This window comes from Somniosus microcephalus, chromosome 9, assembly GCF_052327205.1.
Source record: "Somniosus microcephalus isolate GS21.2 chromosome 9, FLI_Smic_1.0, whole genome shotgun sequence".
Lineage (NCBI taxonomy): Eukaryota > Metazoa > Chordata > Chondrichthyes > Squaliformes > Somniosidae > Somniosus > Somniosus microcephalus.
The window spans coordinates 42,446,849-42,459,141 of NC_140995.1; the positions used below are offsets into that span (position 1 = coordinate 42,446,849).

The 12,293-nt window shown below is 54.0% G+C and overlaps 1 protein-coding gene across 1 annotated transcript in view; it reads left to right on the plus strand.

Annotated features, from left to right (window-relative positions):
• LOC147112354 (isoaspartyl peptidase/L-asparaginase) overlaps positions 1-10,565 on the plus strand; it is a 594,372-nt gene extending 583,807 nt beyond the window's left edge. Inside the window, exon 5 of the mRNA XM_085996534.1 lies at positions 9,853-10,565. Within this exon, the coding sequence (XP_085852660.1) occupies positions 9,853-10,064 (212 nt within the window). The 3' untranslated portion in view covers positions 10,065-10,565. The remainder of the gene's footprint in view (positions 1-9,852) is intronic.
• Positions 10,566-12,293: the final 1,728 nt, after the last annotated feature.

A 12,293-nucleotide genomic window follows, 5' to 3' on the forward strand; every position in this document is an offset into this window, starting at 1 on the left:
CGGGGGAGGGGAGGGAGGAGAGTGGGAGGGGGAGGGGAGTGGGGGGAGAGTGGGTGGGGTGTGGAAGGTGGGAGGGGGAGGGGGAGGGAGAGAGGAGGGGGGAGTCCCTGAGCCCTGCCCCCCCGATCGCCTGAGGCTCCCCCCCCGATCTCCCGAGGCTCCCCCGCCCCGATCTCCCGAGCCCCGCCCCCCCAATCTCCCAAGCCCCGCCCCACCAATCTCTGAGCCACCCCCCAATCTCCGAGCCCCGCCCCCGATCTCCCGAGCCCCGCCCCTGACCTCCCGAGCCCGCCCCCCCGATCTCCCGAGCCCCCGCCCCCCCGATCTCCCGAGCCCCGCCCCCCCCGAGGCTCGCCCCCCATCCCCCGATCTCCCGAGGCTTGCCCCCCCCCACAGAGGCTCGCCCCCCACCCCCCCTGATCTCCCGAGGCTCCCCGCCCCCTGATCTCCCGAGGCACGAGCCGGCTTCAAGAGCAGAGAGAGAGACCCCGCTCCCCGCCCGAGCCAGCTTCAGAGCAGAGAGAGAGACGCCGCCGCGCAACCTACCGCTGAGGCTGGGCCGGACTCAAGTCGCGCACGCTGACTCCTGCCCCACCCGCCTTTACTAAGATGGCAGCGTCGCGGCGCTCGGCTGAGGCCCGCCCCTCCAGCCTTCACAAAGATGGCGGCGATCGGGGGCCACTTGTTGACTGGGGCCGGGAGGTGCCTAGCTGGGGCGTGGGTGTGGAGGAGAGGCCGAGGGCTTCGAGGCCTACCTGGAAAAACGGGGATAGGTAGGAAAATTAATGAGATTAGATAAAAGATTTAGAAAGTAATTACTTTTTTTAAAACAATATGGCCTAGAAATTGAGTTGACGCCGGCCAGGGCTTTAGCGCCGGAAATTTAGGCGCGCGCTAATTCCCTTGCGCGCGCCAAAAATTCAGTAGCGCCGCGCCCAGACGGCTGCCGGCGCTACTGGCGGGCGTGAGCGCCTCCCAATGGGCGCTGAGTGCCGAATTGCGGTGCTAATCCGGCGCTGCGGCACCCGATGTGGTGCGGCAGGCTGGGGAAGTGCAGGCCTCCTCCTTCAGTTAAGGAGGAGCTGCCTGCACCCGCCAGCTGTCCGTTCAAATATTGAAAAAATGAGCCCGGCACCTCGGACAAGTGCCGGGCTTGCAGGCCAGACGCATCTGTTCCGCGGGGGGGGGGTGGAGGAGTCCGGGGAGGGAGGTGCGGGCAGGCAGCACGACGGGAAAGCGCCGGCCGCCGCGCGACCTTAATGCGCGGCGCTAACTCGGGGAAGACTCGGTTGCCAGAGTCTTAGTTGCGCTGCCACGGGCGAGGCGGCCGCAACTGAATTTCGGCGCTGGGGCCCGTCGTCATGGCAACCGGGACGCTGCGCACACCGATGACGTCATCGGTGCCGGCGCAGCGCTACCGGCTTAACGCCGACGAAGGGCCCCCACTCAATTTCCAACTGGCCATAACTCGCGCGCTAGGCCCTCTAGCGCCTCAAATGCGGCGCTAAGGCTACTCAATTTCTAGGCCTATGTGTTTTAAAAGCAACTTTTTTTTAAAGACGCAGAAGCGGGAAAAAGAAATGAAAAGTTTGGAATCAGATGGCGGCGACTCACCTCGTTCAGAATGATAAGGCCCCGCCACATACACGCACCGATTGGTCAGACCGTCAGGTCACCAAAGCGTAGGATTGGTCAATCGTCCCATCACTTGACCGTAGGAGGGCCTGGCCGCACGCACCAGGAACCCGGCGTACGATTGGTCGACCTCGAGGTCACTCTATCGCTAATGAGCGGATAATGAGATGCTAATGAGCGGAATTTTGAACGTTTTTTGGATACTGCGGGCGCGATTTTTGTCCGGCCGAAACGTAAATACGCTTACGACCGTTTGTAACGGTAAGCTTTTTTCGACGTAATGCACGCGTAGGTACGCTCTATAACTTTCGAGTGCATAGCCGGACAGACGCACACCGGAGGACAGACAGACCAGGCAGATAGACAGACAGATAGACAGATAGGCAGACAGACACAGACAGACAGACACGATCGATCCGTTTATATATATAGATAGATACAAATCAACAGGGTATTTACAACAATACTAATCAACAGGGTATTTACAACAATACAAATCAACAGGGTATTTACAACAATACTAATCAACAGGGTATTTACAACAATACGAAACAACAGGGTATTTATTACAATACTAAACAACAGGGTATTTACAACAATACAAATGAACTGCTTGAAGAGCTTGGGGTATGATATTCCACTTACTGCAATTCTGTACACAACCAAACAATTATGGAACAGCAAACAGATTTCAACTGACAACAGCAGGCATTAAAATGATACACTTGGCATTAAATTGCACTGTCTATCACGTGCAGTTTTGGTCGCTTTATCTGAGGAAGGATGTTCTTGCCATGGAGAGAGTGCAGCGAAGATTCACCAGACTGATACCTGGGATGGCAGGAATGACGTATGAGGAGAGATTGGGTCGATTGGGCTTATATTCGCTACAGTTTAGAAGAATGAGAGGGGATCTCGTTGAAACTTATAAAATTCTAACAGGACTAGACAGACTAGATGCAGGAAGGATGTTCCCGATGGCGGGGGAGTCCAGAACCAGGGGTCACAGTCTAAGGATAAGTGGTAAGCCATTTCGGACTGAGATGAGGAGGAATTTCTTCACCCAGAGAGTGGTGAATCTGTGGAATTCTCTGCCACACAGGGCAGTTGAGGTCAATTCATTAAATATATTCAAGAAGGAGTTGGATATATTTCTTGAGGCTAAAGGGATCAAGGGATATGGGGAGAAAGCAGGGATAGGGTAATGAATTTGGATGATCAGCCATGATCTCATTGAATGGTGGAGCAGGCTTGAGGGGCCGAATGGCCTACTCCTGCTCCTATCTTCTATGTTTCTATGTGCGTAAAAGAACAAGCTCCAAATTAAAAAAATAAATGGAGGACATGTTGGGCTAGATTTTCAGTTGCTTGCGCCAGCAGTTAGCGCCTTAAGAGAAGTGATTTTCGGGCGCTATGCGTGTAGCGCCTGGGCGCAGCGCAGTTTGCGCCCCGCCCCAAATTAAGTTGCCCGTTAGCGCCGGCGCAAAGTTTAGCGGCCGCCCGGATGCGCGCGCAGAAAATGACGTCACATCCTCGTGCAACGCCCTTTGGCCGCCCCGAATCCAAACTTCAGTCGGACCGCCCCATTGTGCGGCTGGCGTCCAGAGCGTTTGTAAAATGGAACGCAACACACCCTGGGGAGCGCAAATTAAAGGGCACTCGTATAAAAGGCACTCTGCATGTGTTGTGTGGAAGTAACCAGTGTGTTGTTGTGAACGGTGTATTTATGTTTCCGGCCATACATCATTCCTCCTCCTCCTCCTCCTCCTCCTCCTCCTCCTCCTCCTCCTCCTCCTCCTCTCATCATCCCAGACTTTGCATTTGAAAAAAAACACATGCACCCTTCCCCTTTAGGAGCTCACTGGCACCAGAGTGTCTGCCGTGCGCTGCGCCCGAGCTCGGGTGTTGCGCTCTCCACCGCCGGCTTAGCGCCTAAAGATACTAGTGGAACGCCTCTTTTAGCGCTCCACCAACCTCTTAGGGCGAAGCCACTGAATTTCCGGCAACGGGGCGCTACTTTGGGGCGGGCGCTAACTTCGGGCGGGCGCTAAGGTTAGCGCCCCAAAACTGTCTATACTGAAAATCTAGGCCACAGAGGGGGAGAAATTACCCCTCTTTGCGCCTCCCGTGGGGGCACTAATGGGGCCATGATTGAAATTGACCCTTAGGCCTAGAATTTCAGTATAGCCAGTTTTGGGGCGCTAACGTTAGCGCCCGCCCCAAAGTTGCGCCCCCTTGCCGGAAATTCAGTGGCTTCGCCCTAAGAGGTTGGTGGAGCGCTAAAAGAGGCGTTCCACTACTATCTTTAGGCGCTAAACCGGCGGTGCAGAGGGATAGCGCCGAGGCGGGGCGCAGCGCGGGTGCGGTCATTTTTTGATTGACAGCAGACCCCGTGGCGCCGACCAGCTCTTAAAGGGGGAAGGGATGATTTGGTCTGCTGCCACGCCCTGCACACTGCAGCTTTGCAAATAGGCCTCAACACTGCTGCTCAGCCCCAGGGAGTCATGGCAACGCCAGAGAAGGCCCGTGAGCGTGCCCTGCGCTTCTCAGAGGGTGATCTGGAAATAATGGTGACAGCTCTGGAGAAGAGGCGCAGGATCTTGTTCCCAGAGACTGGGAGGAATCCGAACCACCAAGAATACACCAGAGCCTGGAAGCAGATCGCCAACAGGGTGACGTTCACCGGTGATGCCCCCAGGACCCACAAACAATGCCGTAAAAAATACAACGACCTGACCAGGATTGTCAGGGTGAGTACCCTTTCCAGTCTCCTCCTCATTCTTGCATGTACACCTGACATGATGGGCAAAGGGAGCTGAAAGTCCTAATGGCCAGCCCTCAGCCAGCAGCTTTGGGACAGTCATGAGCATCAATTGCCCATTCTGCACTCTACACTCTGGCCAAGCTATTCCACCATGGGAGGCAGTGCACAGTACATCAGGGCTACACTCTGGCCAAGCTATTCCACCATGGGAGGCAGTGCACAGTACATCAGGGCTACACTCTGGCCAAGCTATTCCACCATGGGAGGCAGTGCACACTACATCAGGGCTACACTCTGGCCAAGCTATTCCACCATGGGAGGCAGTGCACAGTACATCAGGGCTACACTCTGGCCAAGCTATTCCACCATGGGAGGCAGTGCACAGTACATCAGGGCTACACTCTGGCCAAGCTATTCCACCATGGGAGGCAGTGCACAGTACATCAGGGCTACACTCTGGCCAAGCTATTCCACCATGGGAGGCAGTGCACACTACATCAGGGCTACACTCTGGCCAAGCTATTCCACCATGGGAGGCAGTGCACACTACATCAGGGCTACACTCCGTACTTACAGCCCGTCCTTTCTCTTGCAGGCTAAAGTTGCCTGTAATCGCCAGGCCCGTGCCAGGACCAGGGGAGGCCGCGCCAAGCTGCAGAAGCTCACTCGCCTGGAGGAGCGCGTGTGTGGGCTCATGGGAGCCCGGCTGATCGTGCCCACAGCGTGCGGAGTAGCCGACCCTCCACTGCCCGGCAATGGTAAGGACCTCGCCTTTTGGCCCTCTCGCGTCGCACTTGCGCATCCGAGCTACCTCCTTTGCCACTGTCCCACCAATGCGCTGAATGCCACCAGTCCTAACTCCCTCGCTGACGCCGTCTCCTCACTCTGAAGCTACTCTTGCGCATTCCTGCTTTCAGCTGGTGACGACCAGGACCCTGAAGCTGCCAGTGACAGCCCCTCCGAGCAGGAGGAGGAGGAGGAGGAGGAGGAGGAAGAGCAAGAGCAAGCCGGACCATCAGGGGAACACTCAGGTCCCGCAGGAGAGGACGAAATGATTGACACGTCCTCACTGGACGAGTGCCTGGACCAACTGTCGCAGGGGATTGCAGCTTCTGGGACCAGTGGCGTCCAGCCACCCAGGAGCCCTGCGCGTGGGCCGCGGCCTTCCCCCCAAAGGGGGGAAGGATCAGAGGGGATTGCAGTTGATCGGGACACTCGCCGCCACCAACGTGACAAGGTTCCCCTAGTTCGGTCCCCTGCTCCCCAGCGGGAGAGTCCCGACTCCAGTCCGGACACCTTCACCTCGGAGGAGGCGCGGAAGCTGGACAAGATGGCCGAGGATTCGGACCGGCACCACACGGAGCTCATGAGCATGGTGGGGCGCATGCCTGAGGCCATCGAGTCGCTGGCGACCAGTGTGCGCAAGTTCGGGGCATCAACTGCCGCGAGTGGCCGCATGCTCACTGATGCCGTCAAGACCCTGGCGGGTGTGATGCGGGTGCACACCAGGACAACAGGGGCACTCACTGCTGCCACAAGCGCTGTCTCAGGCAGGCATCGCCAGGGCAGCCGCCACGCTGGAGCATCCCAGCGAGCCGCCCCTCGGCTGATTGTTGCGGATCCTGCAGTGCGGGCCCGGCCGAGTGCCAGCGTGCCACAGCACCAGCCAGCGCATCCCAGACGCCAGCTTGCCCACATTGCGCCATCCGTCGCCGCCACTCCCCCACTGGGGCGTCAAGGGCAAGCGGCTGGAGCTGATGTTGGCCAGGCTTAGGTGCGCCACTCAGCAGCCGGCCCCTCGAGGCCCAAAGGCCGTGTAGGCCGCCCCCCAGCGGCATCTGGCGGAAGGACATCTGAGCCTCAGGCGCCTTCCCCCAGCCTCGCAGCAGCCACTGGGCAGAGCTTGCGAAGGAGCAGCAGGCCGGGCAGGGGAGGCAAAAGGCTGGACAAGGTCTCGCCCTCGCGGGCCACTCAGTAGAGGGTGTGGCCAGCTTTCGTTTTATATGGCGGTGGCCATCTTTCTTTTGCCCATGGTTGTTTGGTTCGTGGGCTTATTTTTTGTGTTAAGGCCGAGGTTGAGGCCAGGTTTGTACAAATGTGGAGTTACTCCTCCCCAGTTTGTGGGAGTGAGTCGTTTGTTGGGCTTTTTGTGGGGCCCGTTGATTGTTTTTGGGGATTCATGTGGGAAGGGGTTTTCATTTTTGTGTAATAAATAATTATCTTTATTCATACAGTCTCCATGGTTGTTCTTGTTAGTGTTTGGTGGCTTCGCCGGCTGAGGGCTTGCGGAGCGGCTGCATTCATCTTCACTCATGGCCACAAGGCATTCCCTGACAGGGGGCTTAGAAGTAACGTGTAATAAGGTGGCGTCGCGTGGCCCTTGGCCCTGGTCGCTCCCTCCTGGGAACGTACTCCTGCTCCTCCTCCTCCTCCTCCTGCTCCTCCTGCTCCTCCTCCTGAGGTGCTGCTCCAACATCAGGTGGCAGTGCCTGAGTCCTGCGGATAGCCAGGTTGTGTAGCATGCAGCAAACTACCACAAATTGGGAGACCCGGCCCGGCGAATACTGCAGAGCTCCTCCGGAGCGATCAAGGCAGCGGAACCGCTGCTTGAAGACCCCAATAGTTTGCTCGATGATGTTGCGGGTGGTTTGATGGCTCTCGTTGTAGGCCTCTTCAGCAGCGGTCCTGGGCGCGCGGAGCGGGGTCATGAGCCAGGTACACAAAGGATAGCCTTTGTCCCCGAGTAGCCATCCTCTTGGGGGAGGCTGTGCCTCGAACATGTCATGCACAGTACTCTGTCGCAGGATAAACGCATCGTGGCTGCTGCCTGGGAAGCTGGCATTGACAGCCATGATGCGCTGCTTGTGGTCACACACCAGCTGCACATTCAGAGAATGGTAGCCCTTCCTGTTGCGATACTGCTCGCCATGCTCCAGAGGGGCCCGCAAAGCCACATGCGTACAGTCAATGGCGCCCTGCACCAAGGGGAAGTCCCCGAGTCTTGCAAATCCCAAGGCGCGCTGATGCTGGCTTTGCAGGGACATGGGGAAGGAGATGAATTGGCTTCTCCTTCTGAACAGTGCTTCGGTCACCTGGCGGATGCAGCGATGCACGCCGTACTGGGAGATGTTTGCTATGTCCCCAGCAGCGGATTGGAAGGAGCCGGTGGCATAGAAGTTCAATGCCACCGTCACCTTCACTTCCACCGACAGAGACGTCCTGCACCTGAGCTTTGGACGCAGATCTCTGCGAAGCAGGTGGCAGATCTCTGCAACCACCTCCTTTCGGAATCGGAGCCTTCTAACACATCGCGCGTCAGTCATGTTGAGGCAGGAGCGCTGCTGGCGGTATAGCCTGACTGGGTAAGGCCTACGTGGCCGACGCCTGTAGCCCCCTCTGCCTCTAGCCAGGGCTGCCCCTCTCACAATGCATCTGCGAGCCCTACGGACATGGCGCTGCAGCTCCGCGTTGGCACCCCATGCAACCCCCATCAAATCCTGGCAAACAGTCAAATTTCCAAAAGGCCACTTGCAGCGCTCTGGCCTGAGTCCAAAAATACCTGAGCTGTTGCTGCTTGAAACCAGTTAGCTATCCTCCTCGTTGTGTGTCCAGAAATGCGTTGCACAAGAGTGTTTGCTGCAAAATGGCTGGGCTTTATACTGGAGGGTACGTCCCCTTTAATTTGCGCCCCCCGGGGCCCGCGCTGGTTGTGTTGCGTTCCTTTTTTCAAACACTCCGGCCGCCAGCCGCACAATGGGGCGGTCCGACTGAAGTTTGGAATCGGGGCGGCCAAAGGGCGTTGCACGAGGATGTGACGTCATTTTCTGCGCACGCATCCGGGCGGGCGCTAAACTTTGCGCCGGCGCTAACGGCCAACTTAATTTGGGGCGAGGCGCAAACTGCGCTGCGCCCGGGCGCTACACGCATAGCGCCCGAAATTCACTTCTCTTAAGGCGCTAACTGCTGGCGCAAGCAACTGAAAATCCAGCCCTTAGTGTTAGGGGGGATTAAATACGTGGGGTTACGGGGATAGGGCTTGGGTGGGATGGCTGTCGGTGTAGGGACCGGGTGCTAGGGTTTGGATGATCAGCCATGATCTCGTTGAATGGCGGAGCAGGCTCGAAGGGCCGAATGGCCTACTCCTGCTCCTATCTTCTATGTTTCTATGTAAAGGTCTTTTCGCCTGACAGCGTCACCTGCCAAATTCCGCGGGAGGTTAGCGGCAGCACTACTGGATTGCGCCCCGATCTCTTGCACCCGGAGATCGTGACATTATCTCCAGGAGAATCGCCCCGGTAGTACCCCTTCGCCCCCTGCAGCAGCGCTGGGCGATGGCAGTGACTGCTGCAGAGGACACGAGCAGGGCGGCCAGCCGCTAGCGGGGCGGAAGTTAAAGGTGAGGTGACCCTGAAAAAAATGTCGGCTTTTTGGAAAAAATGCTTTTTTTGCTCCGGACGCGGGGTCTGTGCCGTGATCTTGCCGTTCCTCTGCTTGAGTGCCGGGCTGATCGCGCGGCACCTCTGCTCCCTGGTGCTGCAGGTAAGTTAAAAAAATACTGCATAGTTCGCAGTGTGGGGCTCTTCCCTTTAACTCAGGGAAGAGCCCCTGCAACGCGTCAGCGCCACGCAGTCCAGTGCGTGGTTCTGCTGAGCCGTGCACCCCGGGTCGCAAACGTTCCCCTCCCTTGCGCTCCAAGAAGGAAGTGGAGTGCTTGATTTAGCGCTCCACTTCCCTCTTGGAGCAAAAAGTAGGAATTTTAGAAAGGCTGGAAGAGGTTAGTGCCTGGCACTAACTTTCTCAGCTTTTCTGATTGAGCGCCCCAAACGGGGCTCGAGGTGAACTTCTAGCCGATAGAATTTACAGCACAGAAACAGGCCATTCAGCCCATGTTGGCGTTTATGCTCCACACGAGCCACCTCCCACCCTATTCCATCTGCATTTCCTTCTATCCCTTTCTCCCTCATGTACTTATCTAGCTTTCCCTTAAAGGCATCTATGCTATTCGCCTCAACTACTCCTTGTGCTAGCGAGTTCCACATTCTCACCACTCTCTGGGTAAGAAGTTTCTCTTGAATTCCTTATTGAATTTATTAGTGTCTATCTTAAATTTATGGCCCTTAGTTTTGGACTCCACACAAGTCTCTACCTCTACTTTATCAAACCCCTTCATAATTTTAAAGATCTCTATCAGGTCACCACTCAGCCTTCTCTTTTCCAGAGAAAAGAGCCCCAGTCTATTCAGTCATTCCTTATAGGTAGAAACTCTCAGTTCTGGTATCACCCTTGTAAATCTTTTATTTTTGCACCTTCTCCAGTGCCTCTATATCCTTTTTAAGGATAAATGTACAATGGAAATAAGTGTACAAAGAAATTTGCATTTAACAAGCGCATGATTTTAAGTGGGAATAGACAACATGCCTTCAATAAAAATGCTATTTGTGTCTTTCGATCAGGAGAACCTCCAGGGAAAGCTGCTGACAGGTCTCTCCAGTACATGAAGGAGAGAGTGCATGGGAAAGGTGGAGTAATTGCTGTCAGTGCTCACGGTGAATGGACGGCCAGGTTTACTACGAAACGAATGGCCTGGGCCAGCATCAAAGAAGGCATGTTATATTACGGCCTCAACCCAGGAGAAACATTCACTGAACGAATCACTGCAGTGTGATGTGAATTCATCTTCAACCATGTCTCCACCGGATGCTTTCAACTCCACTCCAGGGAGTAACATTATTAAAATGTTGTTGGCAGAGGTAGAAATGTGTTCTGTGTGTGTGTGTGTGTGACCCAGTTAATATTATCCGTCGATAGATAGAAATATGTTTTTTTAAACTACGGGTCAGATCTTGCTGGAAAAATAACGATGCACACCATTATGAATGCACAAATCGGCCAGCAAGTCCAGGGGATTAAGAGATACGCAGTGACTTGCGAATCTCCAGAACTTGCTGGCCGATTTATGCCGCTCCACAGTTTGCTTCACACAAATGGCATCGCCCCCCTCAACCTCCCTGTTATTTTTGAGAAATTGCTGGATTTGCACATTAATTGCCCATTAAACTCACCGCAAAAAGTTAGGGCTGGTAATTAAGAGCGTAATTACCCTTTTAATGGTGTGATAATTGTTAATGCAATGCCAATCAACCTCTGCTCAACTGTTCAATCTCATTCCTGCATGTAGTAAATTCTTCTTAGAGATTTAAAAAATGTCAACATTAAAAAAATGTAAATGTTTTCTTACTTTTCCTTTCTGTCTTTTTTTCTTTCTCTTAATCCAATCTTTCTTTCCCTCTCTTTATTTCTCTTTCTGTACCTGATTTGACTCGAATTCACCCACTCTGTCATTCATGCTTCTTTCTCTATCCTTAAATCTCATTGGTTGAGGAGATAGAATGCTGGTCCCGTCATTCACTAAGGTCCCAGATGCCCCTTTGCCTTTGCCGCACCATTATCAGCTCGCACTTCCAGCAAGTTACAGCACAAAAATTGAGTTGAAGGGTGCAGGAAAAAGTTTAACTAATAGGGCACATTGTGAGATCCCCCTCCAGCCTCCAGCTCTGGCCCTATATGCCTGTGTCAAAGGAAAAAAATCATTTTTCTGTCATTTCACATTTGCTTTCTGTATCTAAGAGGCAGCCTACAGTACATTTGTAATTCATAAAAGCTGACTGTATCTGTACAGTGTGGTTATGGAGATGGAAATACAGTGTGTGTTAAATGGTACTCCTCCTGTACATCGCTAATACATAATAACTCACTAACGTAACTTTCACAGAATCTACAGTGCAGATAGAGGCCATTTCGGCCCATCGAGCCTGCACCGACACATATCCCACCCTATCCCCGTAACCCCACGTATTTAATCCCCTAACACTAAGGGTCAATTTATCATAGCCAAATCAACCTAACCTGCACATCTTTGGACTGATGGGAGGAAACCGGAGCACCCGGAGGAAACCCACGCAGACACAGGGAGAATGTGCAAACTCCACACAGACAGTCGCCCGAGGCCAGATTTGAACCTGGGTCCCTGGCGCTGTGAGGCAACAGTGCTAACCACTATGCCACCATGCCCCCCTTGTTTTCATTTTTATTCTAATTTGCTATTTGTGATCATGTTCGTAAAGCAATGGTTCTAAGTTGGGTCATGGGCTACAGAAATGTGACTTTTATTTTTTAAAAGCAGCCCCCCTCGACACAGGGATGGGAGGAGGTGCCCACGGGTGACGACGTTCTTAACCATCTCCATCCCAGCAGGCATTGACCTGCATTCTCAGCTACTTTGACTGAAGGCTTCACCCATATCCTAACTCGCACCAAGTCCCGTTCACCCATCACCCCTGTGCTCGCTGACCTACTTTGGCTCCCAGTCTGGCAATGCCTCGATTTTAAAATTCTCATCCTAATGTTCAAACCCCTCCGTGGCCTCACCCCTCCCTATTTCTGTAACCTCTTCCAGCCCTACAACCCTCCGAGATCTCTGCGCTCCTCCAATTCTGGCCTCTTGCGCATCCCGATTTTTAGCGCTCCACCATTGGCGGCCATGCCTTCAGCTGTCTAGGCCCTAAGCTGTGGAATTACCTCCCTAAACCTCTCCGCCTCTCTCTCCTGCTTTAAGACTCTGTTTGAAACCTACCTTTTTGACCAAGCTTTTTGGTCATCTGTCCTAATATCTCATTATGTGTCTCAGTGTCAAATTGTTTCCGATAATGTACCTATGAAGCTCCTTGAGACATTTTACTACGTTAAAGGCGCTATTTAAATACAGGGTGTTGTTGTTTGAAGCCTTCATGAAAAGTCACCTGCAGAAGTTAACTGATGTTTGTTATGAGTTTCAGTTAAAATTATACGTATGCATGCATATTAATTAATATTTACATACCTCCAAAGGTCACTG